Source organism: Giraffa tippelskirchi, chromosome 8 (genome assembly GCF_054371585.1).
Source record: "Giraffa tippelskirchi isolate mGirTip1 chromosome 8, T2T-mGirTip1v1.2.pri, whole genome shotgun sequence".
In the NCBI taxonomy this organism is placed as follows: domain Eukaryota; kingdom Metazoa; phylum Chordata; class Mammalia; order Artiodactyla; family Giraffidae; genus Giraffa; species Giraffa tippelskirchi.
This window is the reverse complement of record NC_137282.1, coordinates 136,825,245-136,843,765: the sequence shown is the minus strand read 5'-3', so window position 1 is coordinate 136,843,765 and position 18,521 is coordinate 136,825,245. Positions and strand designations below refer to the sequence as shown.

At 34.3% G+C, this 18,521-nt stretch overlaps 1 protein-coding gene across 5 annotated transcripts in view; it reads right to left on the bottom strand.

Annotated features, from left to right (window-relative positions):
* Window positions 1-18,521, bottom strand: part of CD2AP (CD2 associated protein) — a 109,627-nt gene that overhangs the window by 31,389 nt on the left and 59,717 nt on the right. For all 5 annotated transcript variants that reach the window (XM_081519717.1, XM_081519720.1, XM_081519716.1 and 2 more), the window contains 3 exons: window positions 8,004-8,157; window positions 1,956-2,056; window positions 599-719 (listed from right to left, as the gene is read on the bottom strand). In XM_081519717.1, coding sequence (XP_081375843.1) covers window positions 599-719; window positions 1,956-2,056; window positions 8,004-8,157 — 376 coding nt within the window. The remainder of the gene's footprint in view (window positions 1-598; window positions 720-1,955; window positions 2,057-8,003; window positions 8,158-18,521) is intronic.

Below are 18,521 nucleotides of genomic sequence, written 5' to 3'. Positions count from 1 at the left end.
CTTTTGAATGGTGAGCAAATTTAAGAGTAATTTATAGGTGAGTCTCTAAATGACAGAGATCACAAAATTATTAAATGACATTCTGGCTGCACATGGAAAACAAAATCTATTATGTGAATACAGAAAATCAGAGGAAGATTCTTTTAAACTTTTAATATTTCTTAAGTAGTCAGGCCATTTGCAAACTCTGATCACAACTGTATATAAGCAGATCTTAAATGAGAAGAAATCAGGTAACTTAAGCAATATCATTTCATAATGAGGGTACTATAAGTTTACTTTGGGTTGAAGCAGACATTAGAAGGAAAAATGGTAAATTATTTACCTAGAAGGGAATGGCTACCCACTCCAGTATTCTGGCCTGGAGAACCCCATGGACAGAGGAGCCTGGCAGGTACAGTCTATGGGGTTGCAAAAAGTCAGACACGACTAAGCGACTAACACTTTCACTTTAAGTCCTTGTCATAAGCTGCTTTTTTAAAAAGTAGATAAACTAAAGCTCATAGTTCAAAAAGACGATAGACTAAAAATATACAAAATAAACACTAGTCATATACAAAATTTGTTTAAATCCATTCAAATTTTTAAAATAGTCTACCTGAATCTTCCTGGGCTTCATGAGTTTCAACATCATCTGTTACCTCTAATTCTTTCACAAAATTGGAGGGAAACAGTCCCAACCTGTTGTTCAGGGTTCCACTCCACCAGCCTTCTTCTACCTGAAAGAGTTCACAACTCAAAAATAATAATAGTTTCTCTTAAGTTTTCACTTCCCCCACAGAAAAACTGAGCTACAGAAATGAATAGGCACAAAGTTAGTGGTGCAAAATAATCCCTTTAAATCTATAAGAAAAAACAAAGGGGAAAAAAATTTAAGTAGATTAAATCTATGTGGATTGAATTAATCATACACGGATTAATCAATAGCACTTTGCAACCCTTCCACAATGAGATCTTATAATAAATCACAGAACAGAAACAAGCTATCCAATCTGAATTCTGGACCCATGTAACTAACAAACCTAACAAAACAGTGTTCTCTGCCACAAAATTTGGAATGCTGTGTCCTGCAGCAACAGGAGATAAGCCAATCCCTTATTGTCTATAATTCCATCCCTTGTTTGTAAAATGGGGATAAAAATTCCTATCTACTCAGGTTGTTCAGAAACTTAAAGGAAATAATAAGTTTGAAACACTTAGAATGGTGCGTCAGGCATAATGTGAGCTTGATGAACACTGTTATTATTGCCACCTGGTAGAAATAAACCAGAACTGCCTTTTATATAAACACATTAGAATTTAACAAAAACTAGTGATAAATGTTATCAAACAAATCAGTTGGAGTGGCAATACTTGATATCAAAATACATACTCTGAAAATGGCATCTTTAGCTGCTAAATAAAACTTTGATATTCCTTTAATAATAAAAGTAGATATATGAAATGCTATTTTTGAAATATTTACGTATCTTATTCTAAGATATTAAAATGAAGCAAAGTGTTTTGGGGTTAATATTTGAATGTGATAATTCAAACAAAACAAAGCTTTTACATTCTGCTTGCATACATCTCTGCTGTGCAAAAGGTAAAAATCCTTCTGTTTTTATGGCTTGTGCCTAAAGTGAATTAAGAATCAAAGAAAGGTTTATATGCTTAGCTACTTAGATTACATCAATTTTAGCTTAAAAAAGAGCTTATTTTATTTTTAAAGTCAAAGATACAAATTCAGTACACAAATATTAGGCATAGCAAGGATGAATAAAGCTTTATTTCTACAATTAAACAACGTTCCTTTAGGTCATTAAAGATCCACTTTAAAATCTGTATCTTAAAATCAAAAAAAAAAAAAACTGGCAAAATAAACTTAAAAAATTAATATTCTTACAAAGCATTTTCCTAATACCCAGAGCATCAATTCTAATTGCTGCATTATCTCTAACATGTGTTTTCCTTACCTCTTCACTAATATCAATAATATCTCCCACTTTAAGCTCCAGTTCATCCTCATTTTGTGGAATGTATTCAAAGAGAACTTTACACTGACGCTTCTTGGTCTCTAAAGGAAGTCACATAAAAAAAATTAAGACAGATCTTTAAAGCAAACAGTAGCACCTTTATTTACATACCGTGTTTATTGTCATAGGATTTGTATGTATGAATAAAAACAGAACATGGAAGCATTCTGTGCCGTCTGGCTTGCCACCTTCCCCCCAACACTAGAATCTCTTCCTTCATCCTAAAATAAATTCAAGCCAACTATAAATAAGGTAGGCTCTCAGAAATGAAATCAGATCCCACTGATTATACAAAAGTAAAATTTCCACTGCCAATTTGGAAACTAGAAACACAGATTTAAGACATTATTGGCCTAACAAATTTATCACAGACAAGTCCTTCAAACCAGTGATTTTCAGACTGCTTCTTGATCAAAATCTAGGAATATTTTAAAGGCACTAAGTCAAGAGTATTTGTGCTTAAAAAAAAAAAAAGATAAAATGCACAAATCTAAAATGCATTTTATCTTATTTAATAATTCTATTTTCTGACAGATAAAAACACAAGTGAAGACAAAAATAATTTCCCTTTGCTTTTTAAACAAGCTTCATTTATTCAGAAAAGTAATGATTATATAATGTAGGATTTCAAAAGATGTAACTTGATTCTTTTTAATGAATGTCAGTATCTTTTTAAATAATTTAAAGTTAATAAAGAGTATTAATAAGCCCCTCTGCCCCTAAGCATATATGTCAATTAACTTCAAGCAACCTAGTGATATTTTAATCAAACGCTTTGTTTTTGTCTTGTCTTTCACACTAGCATTAATTCTTCAAGATAATATGCAAAATTATTTGCAAAGGAACTTCTCATTTTTAAAAGGAAAAAGCCACATTGGATAAAAACATCTAAATAGCCCCTACCACTGCCACAAAATGTGAGTCATTTATTTAAAAAAGAAAATATTTTCGTATGATTTTGTATTTTTATACAGCTTACTCTTAACTTAGAATGACTGTCTATGCTGAACTTTTCTATTAGTTGGCAGCACAACTTAAAGAATTTGGAGGTTCTTCACATTTCAAATGGCACATACAATCTCTACCCATACATATTGGTCAACAAATATTTACTGAATTTCTAAAATGTATCAGAACCTTTGCTAAGCACAAAAGAAAATGAAATTTAAGAGTCAAACTGTCAATAAAAGGATGTGTAGCATTCAGTCGATTTTTTAACTATAGTATTTTCTTAACCTAAGTAACCTCCATACAGCTTTTCAGAACTGTAAAGAAATTAATGATAAGGCATTTCTTTAAATCAGTATTTTATAAATAAAACTATTAATAAGAAAGCGAATAAAGAAGGTACAGCAAAGGCAGTGACAAATTTTTATGTACTCCAAGTCCTTCATAAACACTTCCCACATAAAAGAGCATAAAAACTTGCTAAGACATAGACATATTTTATCAAGGAGAAACAGGAGCTCCACAGTAACTGTCCAAGACTGTAAGAAAGAGGCAAAACTAGAAGTATACTCCTAACCCTTTCATCTTCCCATTGTATCAGGCTGCTTTCTTTACAGATTAGAGTGCTTTACCATAACTCATGTACTCTAGTCATGTTGGGTCCTTATTCTCTGAAAATACCATGGACTTGCTTATCTTCATGGGTCTTTCAAAGGCTAAAATTCTAACTGCAACGCCATACTCTCCAATTTTTATGTGAATGGTATGTCCTACCTAAAGAAGAGCTTAATGACACTTTACTTGATGACTCTGGTATAGAACTGCCCTTTCATTTGAATCTGAACTGCACATTATGTATGTTTCTAGTCATCAAGGAAAGAGCCAACTCATTGGAAAAGATCCTGATGCTGGGAAAGATTGAAAGCAAAAGGAGAAGAGGGCAGCAGAGGATGAGATGGTTCAATAGCATCACCAACTCAGTGGACATGAATCTAAGCAAACTCTGGGAAACAGTGAAAGACAGGGAAGCCTGGTGTGCTGCAGTTCATGGGGCGGCAAAGAGTCAGACATGACTTACTGACCGAACAACAACAAGAAGTATGGTTCTTAATAGTATCAAATACTGCAACAACAAGTACAGACATTTATAGAGCATTTCTTATAATATTTACTTACCATGTTAATACTTTGAAAACCCTATAAGGTAATTATTACTATCATCCCTGTGTTAGAGTAACTTGGTATTTTCCTCTGCTGAATCATTATCCATATCCAGTTTTTATTTGGCAGACTTGACTGTCCACATTAACACTGTTCTTATGGTCTTCATACCCACAGGTATTACAGTATTCATCATGGTTCTTAAAAAAAGATCTAAATATTCAGGTCAAACAGAGTTCTTAAGTACTTCTTATATTATTTCTCACTTAAGAACACTTTTAATTTTTTCCATCAAATGCTAAAATGAAGAGCATATCATACTCAGAAGTTGGGAGGCTAACTGCCAAAATTTCAGATTCTTGATCCACTTTTAGTTCCATTTAGTTCTGGAAAGTAAACTGTCAAACTTTATTACAGCATTTTCTAATGTAAAAAAATTTTATCATCAAGTTCTTTCTCCAGTAAGCAAAGGTAATCATCAAAAGTAAAGAAACCTCAAGACTGAGCCATTTGCTACATGGCTGAATCTTTAAAATTTTTTTTCTTATCCTCAGCAATAAAGAAATCACATTAAGCCATTAAGTGAAAAATTTAAGCTATTCAAGATTTTAGCTATACTGCTGAGATACACACTTAAGATCATCAAAACCTTAGAAAATATTATCATCATCACCATCATGAAGAAAAAACTCATGTACTTAGGGATGAAGTATCATGTCTAACACGGAGAAGGCGATGTCAACCCACTCCAGTACTCTTGCCTGGAAAATCCCATGGACGGGGGAGCCTGGTGGGCTGCCGTCTATGGGGTTGCACAGAGTCGGACACGACTGAAGAGACTTAGCAGCATCATGTCTAACAACATATTTTCAACAGATATATAAAGCCAATATAACAAACAAAGCAAGATTAGGTGAAGAATATACCACATTTAGTAGACAATTATTATTTCAACTTCTTTGTAAAACTAAATTTTTCAAAATAAAATAAAAAATCAAAACACCTTACCCCATTCATGTAAGAGGTTGCAGCCAGGGAGCAGTCATTTGAACGAGGTTTTTTACCCCTTCTAAGTCAGAATATTTCCATGTCAAAGAGCAGAGCCTGAACTACTAATATGCCCCTTCCTTTTTACATGTATGCTGCAAAGATGTATAATCAGTGACCATACTTTGATGAGATTCAGAAATTTATCTTCTTCAGTACTGACTCAAAATTGGGAGGCATGTTACCAAACATTATCTGAGAATGAAACACTATGTGGATTATAGTCTAGTCAACCAACTTTTAATGTATCATTTCTTTCTGTACAACTACCAATGATTTATCCATATCAATCTCAATGCATCTTTTGCATTCAAAATAACTAGACGGAAAATCACTTCTGTAGCATGAATTTCCACTAATAAGGAATACAATATGCCATGAGTAGATTCATATCTGGTATCAACGTTTTCCAAATATAAAGTGGAATATCCACAAATATTCCACACTGCACATTATATACAATTGTGATGCTGAAAGATGCCAATTCTTTACTCCAAGTAAAAATATTCTACACCATTATCTCTGTGCCCGATTTTACAAGGGTCTCAGCAGTGATGCCATTTGTACATGTTTTTGCTATGAAAGTATAAATTGGTTCTTTTCTATAATTTTAGCAACTTTTTATAATCAACTTTGTCTTGGAAAATTTTCTGTGCTCAATCTAAAAATTAACTGCCTGTCTTACTAAAGAAGATGCTTAATTTACATGCAATAGCAAAAGTTTCAATGGTTTCATGACCAGATTTTGAAAAAAAAAAACAAAGCCAACGCTTTTTGGCTTTGGAGAGAAAAATAGCTAACAATTCCAGCCTCCAGATATCTGTCCTATTAACTATGTGAACTTTTCCTTGTGGTTGCTTAGTCAAAATTCAGCACACACGCAGATTCGCTTGTCTTGGTAGAGATTTGAACTGAACCTTCACAATGCAATGTTTATCATTACCAACCTTTACAATGGTCTGGGGCTTTTTACATTAACAGTATTGATTAAAAGGGTATATACTACTATTTAACATTACAATGAACCACTTTTGAATAACTGATCTATTTCATAAACCAAGGAAATGATGCAAACTAACGGTAACAAAAAAAATCTGACTTAAAAAAAAATTAGCTGCTTTTCCTGGAAAAGTAATCTGAAAGCAAAAACAACCTGCATCCTGTTTTAAATGTTACTTAGCACACCAAGTGACTAATTTAGTCTTTGCAGCACATGCACTTAAAAACAAGTTATGGAAGAACCTTTGGAAAAAGCCTAAGCCTCTTGGTACCAACTATGTAATAGTTTCTCCATCTTACAAGAAAAATTATGAACAGTGTTCTCAAAGAAGGTAAAGTTTAGTGTCCTTTCCTATTAGGAGACAAAATAAAATTGAAGTCCTTTGTCTAGTCTCTACTTAAGAAGTGTGTTCCTTTATAGCTCAGTAGAGCTAAAGAAAGTAGTACATATATCTTACAACAGACAGAGATTATAAATAACTATTTCATGCGTCTAAAATTCTCCTTGTGCACAGAAATTCTATGTAGAGATTCATGTATAGGATGTAGAAATAACTCCGTTATCTATTCCCCAATCTCCAAACAGTTTCAGAGTCCAGGACAACTAGAACTACTAAATAGTCCACCTTTGAGCAGAAGGCAACATGGGTAATATCTAAATATTGTCTGTACACTGCATTTACTGGGAGAAAAGAAGAACAAGTAGTATCTTTTAATTGGTCTATCTCTGTGTCATGAAACCTGTTCATTTTTATGAAAACCTGTTTTTATTTTACGAAAATAATCAGTGATATAATCTAGAAAGTAGAGATTTCCCCTAATTTCACAGACAGTAGCATAGAAAGTAACAGGTTTAAGACATGAGACTATACAAATCAAAAATAATCTTACATTTAGGAAACATATAAAAACAAAATTTCTTTATATTATAGGCTACCTGGTACACAAGATGGTAACCAACATCAAACACAAGGGACCCTAACATCAAAGAGACTGATGTGGGGAGTGGCAAGGGGGGGAGGGGCGGTGGGTTTAAAAAAAAAAAAAAGAACGATCAAAGGTAATTGTGGATAAATACTCATTTATAACTTATTAAATCAAACTGAACATAATATTCAATCTCTAAAGGAGTCTCAGGTTTACTATGTTAAAACACTATCTGCTCCCAGGCTTGAAGTACTTCTTTGAGTAACAGTCTTTCCAAAGACTAAGTTTTTGACAACAGCAATATTGCTAGTCTTTTTTTTTTAAACCACTTTTTCACCAGCAGTAAAATAAAACTCAAGAGTCTAAATGATCTTAGGTCATAAGACAGATTCAAACTAATGTCCGATTTTAAATGTGGTACTCTTCCTCTACATTAAACTCTTCTCTTAATATATTTACATCAAATACTTCAAAGGCACTCTGCTAGGCCAACCACCTTGGAAAATGAATATATGTTCAGATGGCTAACCACTAAAGAAAATGTATTATCAAACGCTTGCATCTATACTGCTTAAGGATGAGCAGACATTTTAGCATCCCATTTAATATTTAATAAATAGTATTCAAGTAAATTTAAGGCAAAGGATTAACTATCCAACAGAGCCTGTAAGACTAACAAGAAAACAAAGCCTTCTATCTTAATTTACAATTCCTGCAGACAGCTCATGCTGGATTACCATATGAAGATTGACCACATGGGCCCATAACTGGTAACTGAAGAATAAGTAGGAAGTTTCTGTAGTCTGCTACAAAAGGTTGATTTTTCTTACTACAACTTATGAACAGTTAGTTAAAAAACAAACTTCTATTTTGATTTAAATGAAGAAGAAAAAATTATTTACATACTCTTCTTAATGTTTTTGGTTTGTGGAAGTGGCTGAATTCCTCCAGGTAGAAGTCTATAGGTGCTTATTCGTTGTACGAGATTTGCTACATTTCCGTGCCTTTCCCGCCTGATGGGCAAACTGTCATCCTTGGATTCTGTCTCTCTCTTAATTTCCTACAAAAGGGGAAATCAGCAAATTAAGCTGTATTCATTAAATTAAATCCTCAAATGCAAAATACCAAAACCAGGTACATTGATTATTATATAAAACAAAGTATCAACAGTTTGCACCCTTTTCCTCTGCCCACACTTATCTAAAAAATCTCACATACTTTCATTACAGCTCCAACAAAATTTTATTTATGGACACTAAAATTTCAATTTCATATAATTTTCACATGTCATTAAATACTGTTCCTCATTTCATTTTTTCCAACTATTTATGTAACTCTTAGCTGGCATTCTCAGTTAAGTGACACCATTAAAACAAGTGGTATTTAGATTTGGCCCATGGGCTGTTGTCTGATAAACTGTGTTCTAAGTTACAGGTGTAAGAGAAGATAGGTGAATCTTCATGAAAAGAAGTATGAAGTTTTGCTTCATAGGAAAGAAGTCATGCCATGTTCATATATTGAAAACTCATTATCATAAAGATAGCATTTTTCCCCTAAAATTGATGCAATGCAGCTGAATAAATAAGTCACAGATTTGGGAGAGCAATTAAATAAACTAGTTCTAAATCTGTAGAGAAGAAAAAATGACCAAGAACAGCCAAAATACTTCCATGAAAAGAAAGTGAGGGGATTTTTTAAAAACTAAGAAATAAAGAAAAACCATATGATACTATGAATTAGTGTGTATTGGCACAAAAACAGACATAGTGATAAATTAAACAAAATCCATAAACAGGAAAATGATTTACAACAGGTAAAAAGGGAGGGGAAAACACTGATCTTAAAAGATATGGTGCATGCAGTGTTTCACATTTCGGCAGCAGGGAATGAAACTGGATTCCCGCCTCACACATTTAATATTAAAATCAACCGTTTCTGTTCATTAAAAGTAACCAACCACAAGAAAAAAGTAAATCACTAACCAGAAGGTATTTTTCACATATAAAGTTAAGAATCTGTATCTCCAGGTGTTTATGTCTACTGCAATGTTAACTAGTTGTTACTCCAGCTGGTAGGATTTCACATTATTATGTTTGATGCTTGCTTTTTTGTGTTTTTTTTAACAAGGCATATCATTTTGCAGACAGAAAATTTTTTCATTTTGGAATAACTGTTAAGTTGGTGAGAAACTGTGAAAACTATTAAAGTATAAATCATAGAAGACACACAAAAGATTTCACACTGAAGTGACTGCTTCATTTTTACTGGTAATGTATGTAAGGAAAACGACTTCAATTTGCTACTAATAATACATGACACACCAGAGGAAAACTTCAGTTTTCAGATCACACTAATTATTTTTCAAACTAATAAAAATGTGAAATCTATGTAAACACTAGTAGCTACAACCTCAACATGCCAAAGAGTATTAATTTTGGATTCTCCTGAACATCTCATGAGCTACCTACATTTTAAAAAGATAAAATAAACACCGTATCTCTGAAAGCTATTGTTGCCTCTCTGGTCCAAGATCTTATTCCTCTAGGAAAATAATTCCAGTTTGACCGAATGTGAGACAGGAGACAGATTCAGGAGACAGATATCCTGGGTGTAAATCTTCATTCTATCCTGTTTACAGGCTAAATAGATACTTGTGTTATCTTTTAATAAAAATTAACCATATAAACAGGTACGGTATACAAGACAATGACAATGTCCACAACTTCTAAAAATAAAAATTTACAACATATTGCTCAAGATCTAGAAACATTTTGAGGACCTTCAATATTCACTGAGAAATCAAATCCATGAATATTAGATATAATACATCCTCTGAGGAAAAAAAGACACAAAAAAAGGAGGAAAGCAAAACAAAAAAAATATACAATCTACACTGCCTACAGAAAACTCAGGTTTACAGCCTTCCACATACACAGTGCCAACTAAGCCATTATCAAAAGTATCAAGTGACTTTAGGTCTAAGCAAAATTACAAATAAGGTAAGGTCCACTTTAGGCTCCACCCCGCTCCATCTCTGGAACCTCTTCCTGTTACAATTTACTACCACCAGACACACACACTCTCACTCTCTCTCCAGTCTCTCTCCGCTTTCTCTCTCTCTTCTCTCTCTCTACTCTAGTCCCCCATTCCTGGACACACAGTGCCTCTGAATCATTCTTTGGCTATCATCTTAAATAGCAATTTTATTGAGCACCTATGAAGGGTTAGTACGGCTCCTACTGTTTCTTCCTTCTCCCCTTTATTTTGATGCTGTGAAAAAGTGCTGCACTCAACGTGCCAGCAAATTTGGAAAACTCAGCAGTGGCCACAAGACTGGAAAAGGTCAGTTTTCATTACAATCCCAAAGAAAGGCAATGCCAATCAATGCCCAAACTACTGTACAATTGCATTCATCTCACACACTAGCAAAGTAATGCTCAAAATTCTCCAAGCCAGGCTTCAACAGTACATGAACCGTGAACTTCCAGATGTTCCAGCTGGACTTAGAAAAGGCAGAGGAACCAGAGATCAAATTGCCAACATTCACTGGATCATCGAAAAAGCAAGAAAGTTCCAGAAAAACATCTACTTTTGCTTTATTGACTATGTCAAAGCCTTTGACTGTGTGGATCACAATAAACTGTGGAAAATGCTTCAAGAGATGGGAATACCAGACCACCTTACCTGCCTCCTGAGATCTGAATGCAGCTCAAGAAGCAACAGTTAGAGCTGGACATGGAACAACAGACTGGTTCCAAATAGGAAAAGGAGTTATGTCAAGGTTGTATATTGTCACCCTCCTTATTTAACTTATATGCAGAGTACATCAAAAGAAATGCTGAACTGGATGAAGCACAAGCTGGAATCAAGATTGCCAGGAGAAATATCAATAATCTCAGATATGCAGATGATACCACCCTCATGGCAGAAAGTGAAGAAGAACTAAAGAGGCTCTTGATGAAAGTGAAAGAGGAAAGTGAAAAAGTTGGCTTAAAGCTCAACATTCAGAAAACTAAGATCATGGCATCTGGTCCCATCGCTTTATGGCAAATAGATGGGGAAACAGTGGAAACAGTGACAGACTTTATTTTGGGGGGCTCCAAAATCACTGCAGATCGTGACTGCAGCCACAAAATTAAAAGACACTTGCTCCTTGAAAGAAAAGCTATGACCAACCTAGACAGCATATTAAAAAGCAGAGACATTACTTTGCCAACAAATGTCCGTCTAGTCAAAGCTATGGTTTTTCCAGTAGTCATGTATGGATGTGAGAGTTGGACTATAAAGAAAGCTGAGCACCGAAGAATTGATGCTTTTGAACCGCGGTGTTGGAGAAGACTCTTGAGAGTCCCTTGGACTGCAAGGAGATCCAACCAGTCCATCCTAAAGGAAATCAGTCCTGAATATTCATTGGAAGGACTAACGCTGAAGCTGAAATTCTAATACTCTGGCCACCTGATACAAAGAGCTGACTCATTGGAAAAGACCCTGATGCTGGGAAAGATTGAAGGTGGGAGGAGAAGGGGACAACAGAGGATGAGAGGGTTGGATGGCGTCACTGACTCAATGGACATGAGTTTGAGTAAACTCTGGGAGTTGGTGATGGACAGGGAGGCCTGGTGTGCTGCAGTCCATTGGGGTCGCAAAGAATCAGACACGATTGAGCAACTGAACTGAGACTGAGAGTCAGCCAGTAAATAAAATATTGACATAAAACACTGTAACATCTCTTTCCTACAAATTTCACTTCCTTTACTGACTCTGAAAATGACTCCAGGAGATGCAGTCAAAGAATGAGCCCTCACTTAAAACAGTATCATGTGCTGACAAAGCAAAGTCAGAAAACTAAACCTCACTGTACAAATAAGGGAAGTCTCCTACACAACAGGTAATGTCAACACAAAACCAGTCAAGAAAAAAATACAGCGTGGATGATTGCCGTATAGATAAGAATGTACTACACATTGATTTGCCTGTTTTCATAAGGATAAGAAAGTAGGGTAAGGAGTAGGAAGTAGTAAATTAAAGGAAAAGATGAAAAATATAAGCAAGTAAGAAGCAGCTTTAAAAAGGTGGAAAGGATATAGTTACTCTTGATCTGAGGTAAACAAGAATACTTAATTCCAATCACACTAATCAAAAAAAGATAACTTAAAAGGTTCATCAATAAAATTCATGAACCACTTCATCATGTTGAAATATACCTATTTTACAATTTGATTATCTAACCATGGCCAGTGAACTACCATGATCTGAAAGTAGAAAGCAATTACCTCTAGAACATAGAAGCAAAGTTCACAAAGAATAATAAAAACCAGATAAAATGGCAAGAGTTTTCTTTTACTTCTCAGATGAAAGACAGATAACCAACAAATCTCTAAACAGAGTTATAGTTCTGCTTATGTTAATTAAAATCTGAGGAATACAGTAGTCCCTCCTCATCCACAGGGTCCCAAGACCCCCAGTGGATGCTTGAAAATGCAGAGAACACTGCGTCTTACATATACGGTTTTTTCCTATGTATACATACATACCTAAGATAAAGTTTAATTTATAAATTCAACACAATAAGATTAACAACTGATAATAAAACAATTATTATTAATTATATACTATGTTAACTATAGTATACTATAGTTACTAGTATATAGTTAATATAGTATACTATATTAACTATACTATATTAACAATATACTCTAATAAAAAGTTATGTGAATGTGGTTTCTATCTTTCAAAATAACTTACAGATATAATGCCTTCTGCATCCTAACTAAGCACTTACCACATACCGTGGCAGTAACTTTTCCAGTCTGAGGTAAGACAGCAAAACTAGTATGAATTCCTTTTTTCTTCTTCACAATTTCACAGACAGAAGATTCATTCTTACTGTAAATCTTAGCAACCTCAGCATATGACTTTTTCTTGTTTATTAAGCTTTCATACCTTTTAACTCATAGGAAGCACTTTATGATTTCTACTGGCATATCTGAATGGTCAGCATCACTACTCTTGCACTTTGGGGCCATTATTAAATAAAATAAGGGTTACTCGCCCACAAACATTGGGATACTGAGACAACTGATCTGATAATCAAGAGGGCTACTCCTAAATGACTAATGGGTAGGAGACACTGGACAGAGGGATGATTCACATCCCAGGCAGAAGGGTGCACAATTTAAAACATGAATTATTTCTGGAATTTTCTGTTTAAGTATTTTCAGACCACACTTGACTGTGGATAACTGAGGCTTCAGGAAGCAAACCCAAGGCTAAGGAGGGGACTACACTTAAATTACTTTTAACATTCAGGATTTCCAAAAGTGTTATATAAAACTAGTACCTTCAACTTTATAGAAGTATAAGTTAGAAGATATGGAAGTGATATTACTAAAGAAAAGAAAAACAAGCAAGATTACATGTTTATTTGATACACATCTACTGTTAAAGGTCACATGAAATCAAACTGTCGTTTACTTCATTCAAATAGTAATTCTTCCTATGGAAATAGTGGAATAAGATTTTAAAACTATATCAGAATGTGATATTTAAAATATAAACAAAAAAAATCACTGAAACTCTTTCAAAGTAGCCATCTCATCATCTTATTTCCCATATTGTTATTTAACTTTTCTTTAAAAGCAGTTTTTAAAAGATGTGAATAAAGATTTAATGTCTACTTAGCCATTTAACTTATGAAATCTAGAAATAAAATAAAAACAAACATTTTTGAAGGCAAGATAAGTTGTCACACTACATAATATTTAAGAAAAAAGCAGGTGCAATGATTTGAATATTTTTTTCTAACCCAGAAAAACAATTTCATTCAGAAATTTAGGTCCAAACAAACAGAAAACAGCTGAATGATTTTTACTTACTTGCCAGCTAAAGTGTGAATAACTTCTGTTTCCTTGTTCCTTATTATACCAGAAAGTCTAAAACATATTATTATCAAGCTCTGAGAACTCTTCAAAAGGGACCAAAATCCCACTTTAAATTAAAAAATATAAAGAACAGCAATTCACTTACCAGCTCTGAAACATCTTCTGTGGACATAACTCATTTATTTTTTAAAGCACTAAAGTAAAAACTGTGTTATTAACAGATCTTAGAATAACCTGTAGCACCTCCACGGTTAAGTATAGTGCTCACAGGAAAGCTGCTTCAAAGCTCGAACATTAGCATCTCCTACCACAAACACTGTCCTGCTAATACTCTTCAAGTCCAACTAATAAAAATAATTTCTTTTCACCTCTTTTATATCTTATTCCATTGGTATTTCTCTGCTTTCTCTGTACTGCCCTGTGCTTCAACGCTGGTCAAGCTTTCCAGTGTACCTTGAATAGTAATGCTCCTCCCACTCTCCTGCCCAACCTCCTCTGACTCACTCTCAGTGAATCAGACCATGGCCTCTACCATACCTGACACTCCTCAGTGAACAGAGTCCACTAACGTTTGGTAAATGCATACAACTAGTCAGCTGCACTATTAGCTACTGTCACGGTTATCTTAACCTTCAGAAAAAGTAAAAGTCGCTCAGTCGTGTCCAACTCTTTGCGACCCCATGAACTATACAGTCCATGGAATTCTCCAGGCCAGAATCCTGGAGAGGGTAGCCGTTCCCTTCTCCAGGGATCTTCCCAACCCAGGGATAGAACCCAGGTCTCCTGCATTGCAGGTGGATTCTTTACCAGCTGAGCCACCAGGGAAGCCCTAACCTTCAGAAGCAAGGCATAACTTAGAGGGTATCAAATATGCTGATTACCTTTTTACTGAACACTAATCTATTCTTATGTTAAAGGTAACTAATATTACATTTTTCTGAACACTAGCTTTATAACCACAGCTTAAGGGAAAAACAGCTATTCCTACACCACTTCTAAAATGAGAAACTTCTACATTGTGTGAGTTTTTAGATTGTTAAAAACATGCATTATAATCTCTATTAAAATGCATCACCATCTAGACTATCTTACAGAAAGATGGAATACATATACTTTTCTCTACTTCTCCCACTAAGCACAGTTTAAACTCTGAACATTACATAGACATAGAATACAGAATAAAAAAGAACATTTGATAGTATCAAATGTTAATGAGAACATTAAAGAAAAACAGTCTTTACACTACTGACAGGAGTTTAAATTAGCATATTTATTTAGTGAGAAATCTGACAATATCTAGTACAGTTGATGCAGCAAATTCTTAGCTTTGCACATCATCTACAAAGGCATGTTCATTGCAGCACTGTTTTTAATAGCTAAAAATTAGAAAATAGCTAAATATTCATAAAATATACTAAAGACATAAAATGGAACACTATATGGCTATTACAAATTGAATCCTAAAGGAAATGAACCCTGAATAATCACTGGAAGGATTGATGCTAAAGCTGAAGTTTCAATACTTTGACCACATGATGTGAAGAGCCAACTCATCAGAAAAGACCCTGATCCTGGGAAAGATTGAAGGCAAAAGGAGGTGACAGAGGGTGAGGTTAGAGAGCATCACCAATTCAATGGACATGAATTTAAGCAAACTCTAGGAGACAGTTAACAGTGTGCTGTAATCCATGAGGTGGCAAAGAATTGGACACAACTTAGCGACTGAACAACAAAGGAACTACTATATGTGTACTATATGCTTATTCCTAAATACCTGACGTTCAGGGGGTCAGGAGGAATCACTAAACAAACAGTGATTCTGCGAAAATGTCTGAATCAAATACTAAAAATACCAATGATTATACAAAAGGTAGAATTTGGGACAGACTACTCTAAACCTATGCAAGCTTTGGAAACTGACCACGAAAAATGAAAACAAATAACATAATTGGAACCTCAGAAGATGAGCAATAACCTAAGATTACCCAAGGAGTTATGACGAGTAGATTCTTCAGGAGTTATTAAAAATGCATAGACCAATAAAGTAGAAATGGTGGCTAGTGGATACTAAAATAATGCAGACAAAAGCAGAGGTAAGCCCCAGAAATTAAAAGCCCTTATCATGTTAGGACTGTGTAACTTTGAAGAAAATATCCAGCTGTAGAGGATCAAATGAAAAAAAAAGAAAAGAGGTTTTAAGAGCCAAAAGAACTCCTGTCTGTGCAAGCAGGTGAGTTTTAATTTCTTGCTGAAGTTAAAATTCTACACTCTATTACAGCTTTTTCTAGAAAATAAACAAATACAACTTTGTCCTGACATCATTCCTCTATTTATCAATCGCTAATGAGTTAACTAGCATTATAAAACATATTTTAGCAGATGTGACTATATTATATATCCACATCAAAATCTCACGTTATGTATTTTAAAAGCTGCAATCTGACACAGTAATTATGTAAATGTATAAATCACACAAAATAGTCTTTATTTATGCACAGGTAAATACATATAAAACTTTGTGTTTGAATGATATACACAGCTTCAGAACACAGGCATTTGGGAGAAAGAAATGAGAAGAGGGTAATAACAAAAAACTCAATGTTATCTGTCATGTTCTCTTTACTATAAAGTTAACGCTTTGAAGCAAAAAATAACAAAGTGACAACATTCTTACATTAAGTTAACAGACCCTTGTCCTACGGTTTTTGTAAAATATTTTCTAAATCATATATAAAGATGAACTAACATTGCAAAGAGACACTGAAAACAGACATGTTAGCCACACACAAAAAATTTACAGTATCTATAATGTTTCATAATAGGCTACAAAAATGATGTGACCTTTCTATCCATCTTCCAGCCCAATTTAAATGCTGCTCTTCAGTATAGTTATTCAAAACAATAACAGGAACATGAGTTTTCTACAGGAAGCTTTGTTCTACCATCTACACCACAGTTCTGTGTTTACAAAGTACCATACTAGTGTCCCACTAGAAAGCTTATTTTCAAGTAGACAAAATAATTACAATTTTCCCTTGAATCTTCTAATACACATCTGAAATGATAAAGTCAACTACCTTACTAAACTGTGGACTATCCACTGTTGTTCATCACCTGTGGTTAACTTTTTGATAAAAACTCTGCTTTCAGCCTCTTCAGTAAATGTGCTGGGAAAACTGGACAACTACATGTAGAAGAATGAAATTAGAACACTTCCTAACACCATACACAAAGATAAACTCAAAATGGATTAAACACCTAAATGTAAGACCAGAAACTATAAAACTCTCAGCGGACAACATAGAACAGTTGATGACATAAATCAAAGCAAGATCCTCTATGACCCACCTCCTAGGGTAATAGAAATAAAAACAAAAGTAAACAAGTGGGACCTGATTAAACTTAAAAGCTTCTGCACAGCAAAGGAAAAGCAAGGTAAAAAGACAGCCTTCAGAATGGGAGAAAATAATAGCAAATGAAACAACTGACAAAGGATTAATTTCCAAAATATATAAGCAGCTCATACAATTCAATACCAGAGAAACAAACAACCCAACCAAAATGTGGGGAAAAGACCTAAACAGACATTTCTCCAAAGAAGACATACAGATGGCTAACAAACACATGAAAAGATGCTCAACAGCACTCATTATTAGAGAAACACAAATCAAAACTACAATGAGATATCACCTCACACCAGTCAGAATGGCCATCAAAAAGTCTACAAGCAATAAATGCTGGAGAGGGTATGGAGAAAAGGGAACGCTCTTGCACTGTTAGTAGGAACGTAAATTGTAAAACCACCATATGACCCAGCGATCATACTCCTAGGCATACACCCCGAGGAAATCAAAATTGAAAAAGACACATGTATCCCATTGTTCACTGCAGCACTATTTACAATAGCTAGAACATGGAAGCAACCTAGATGTCCATCAACAGATGAATGGATAAAGAAGTTAAGGTACATATGCACAATGGAATATTATTCAGCCATAAAAAGGAATGCATTTGAGTCAGTTCTGATGAAGTGGATTAACCTAGAACCTATTATACAGAGTGAAGTAAGTCAGAAAGAGAAAGATAAATATTATATTCTAACACATATATACGGAATCTAGAAAAATGGTACTAAATAATTTATTTACAGGGCAGCAATGGAGAAACAGACATAGAGAATAGCCTTATGGACATGGGGAAAGGTGAGGAGAGGGTGAGATGTATGGAAAGAGTAACATGGAAACTTACATTATCATATGTAAAATAGATAGCCAATGGGAATTTGCTGTATAGCTTAGGAAACTCAAACAGGGGCTCTGTATCAACCTTAGAGGGGTGGGATGGAGAGGGAGATGGGAGGGAGATTCAAAAGGGAGGGGATATATGTATACCTATGGCTGATTCATGTTGAGGTTTGACAGAAAACAACAAAATTCTGTAAAGCAATTATCCTTTAATAAAAAATAAATTAATTAAAAATAAATAAAAGGCTAAAAGAAATTTTTTAAAAATTCTGCTTTGTAATAATTTTATGTTTACAGTA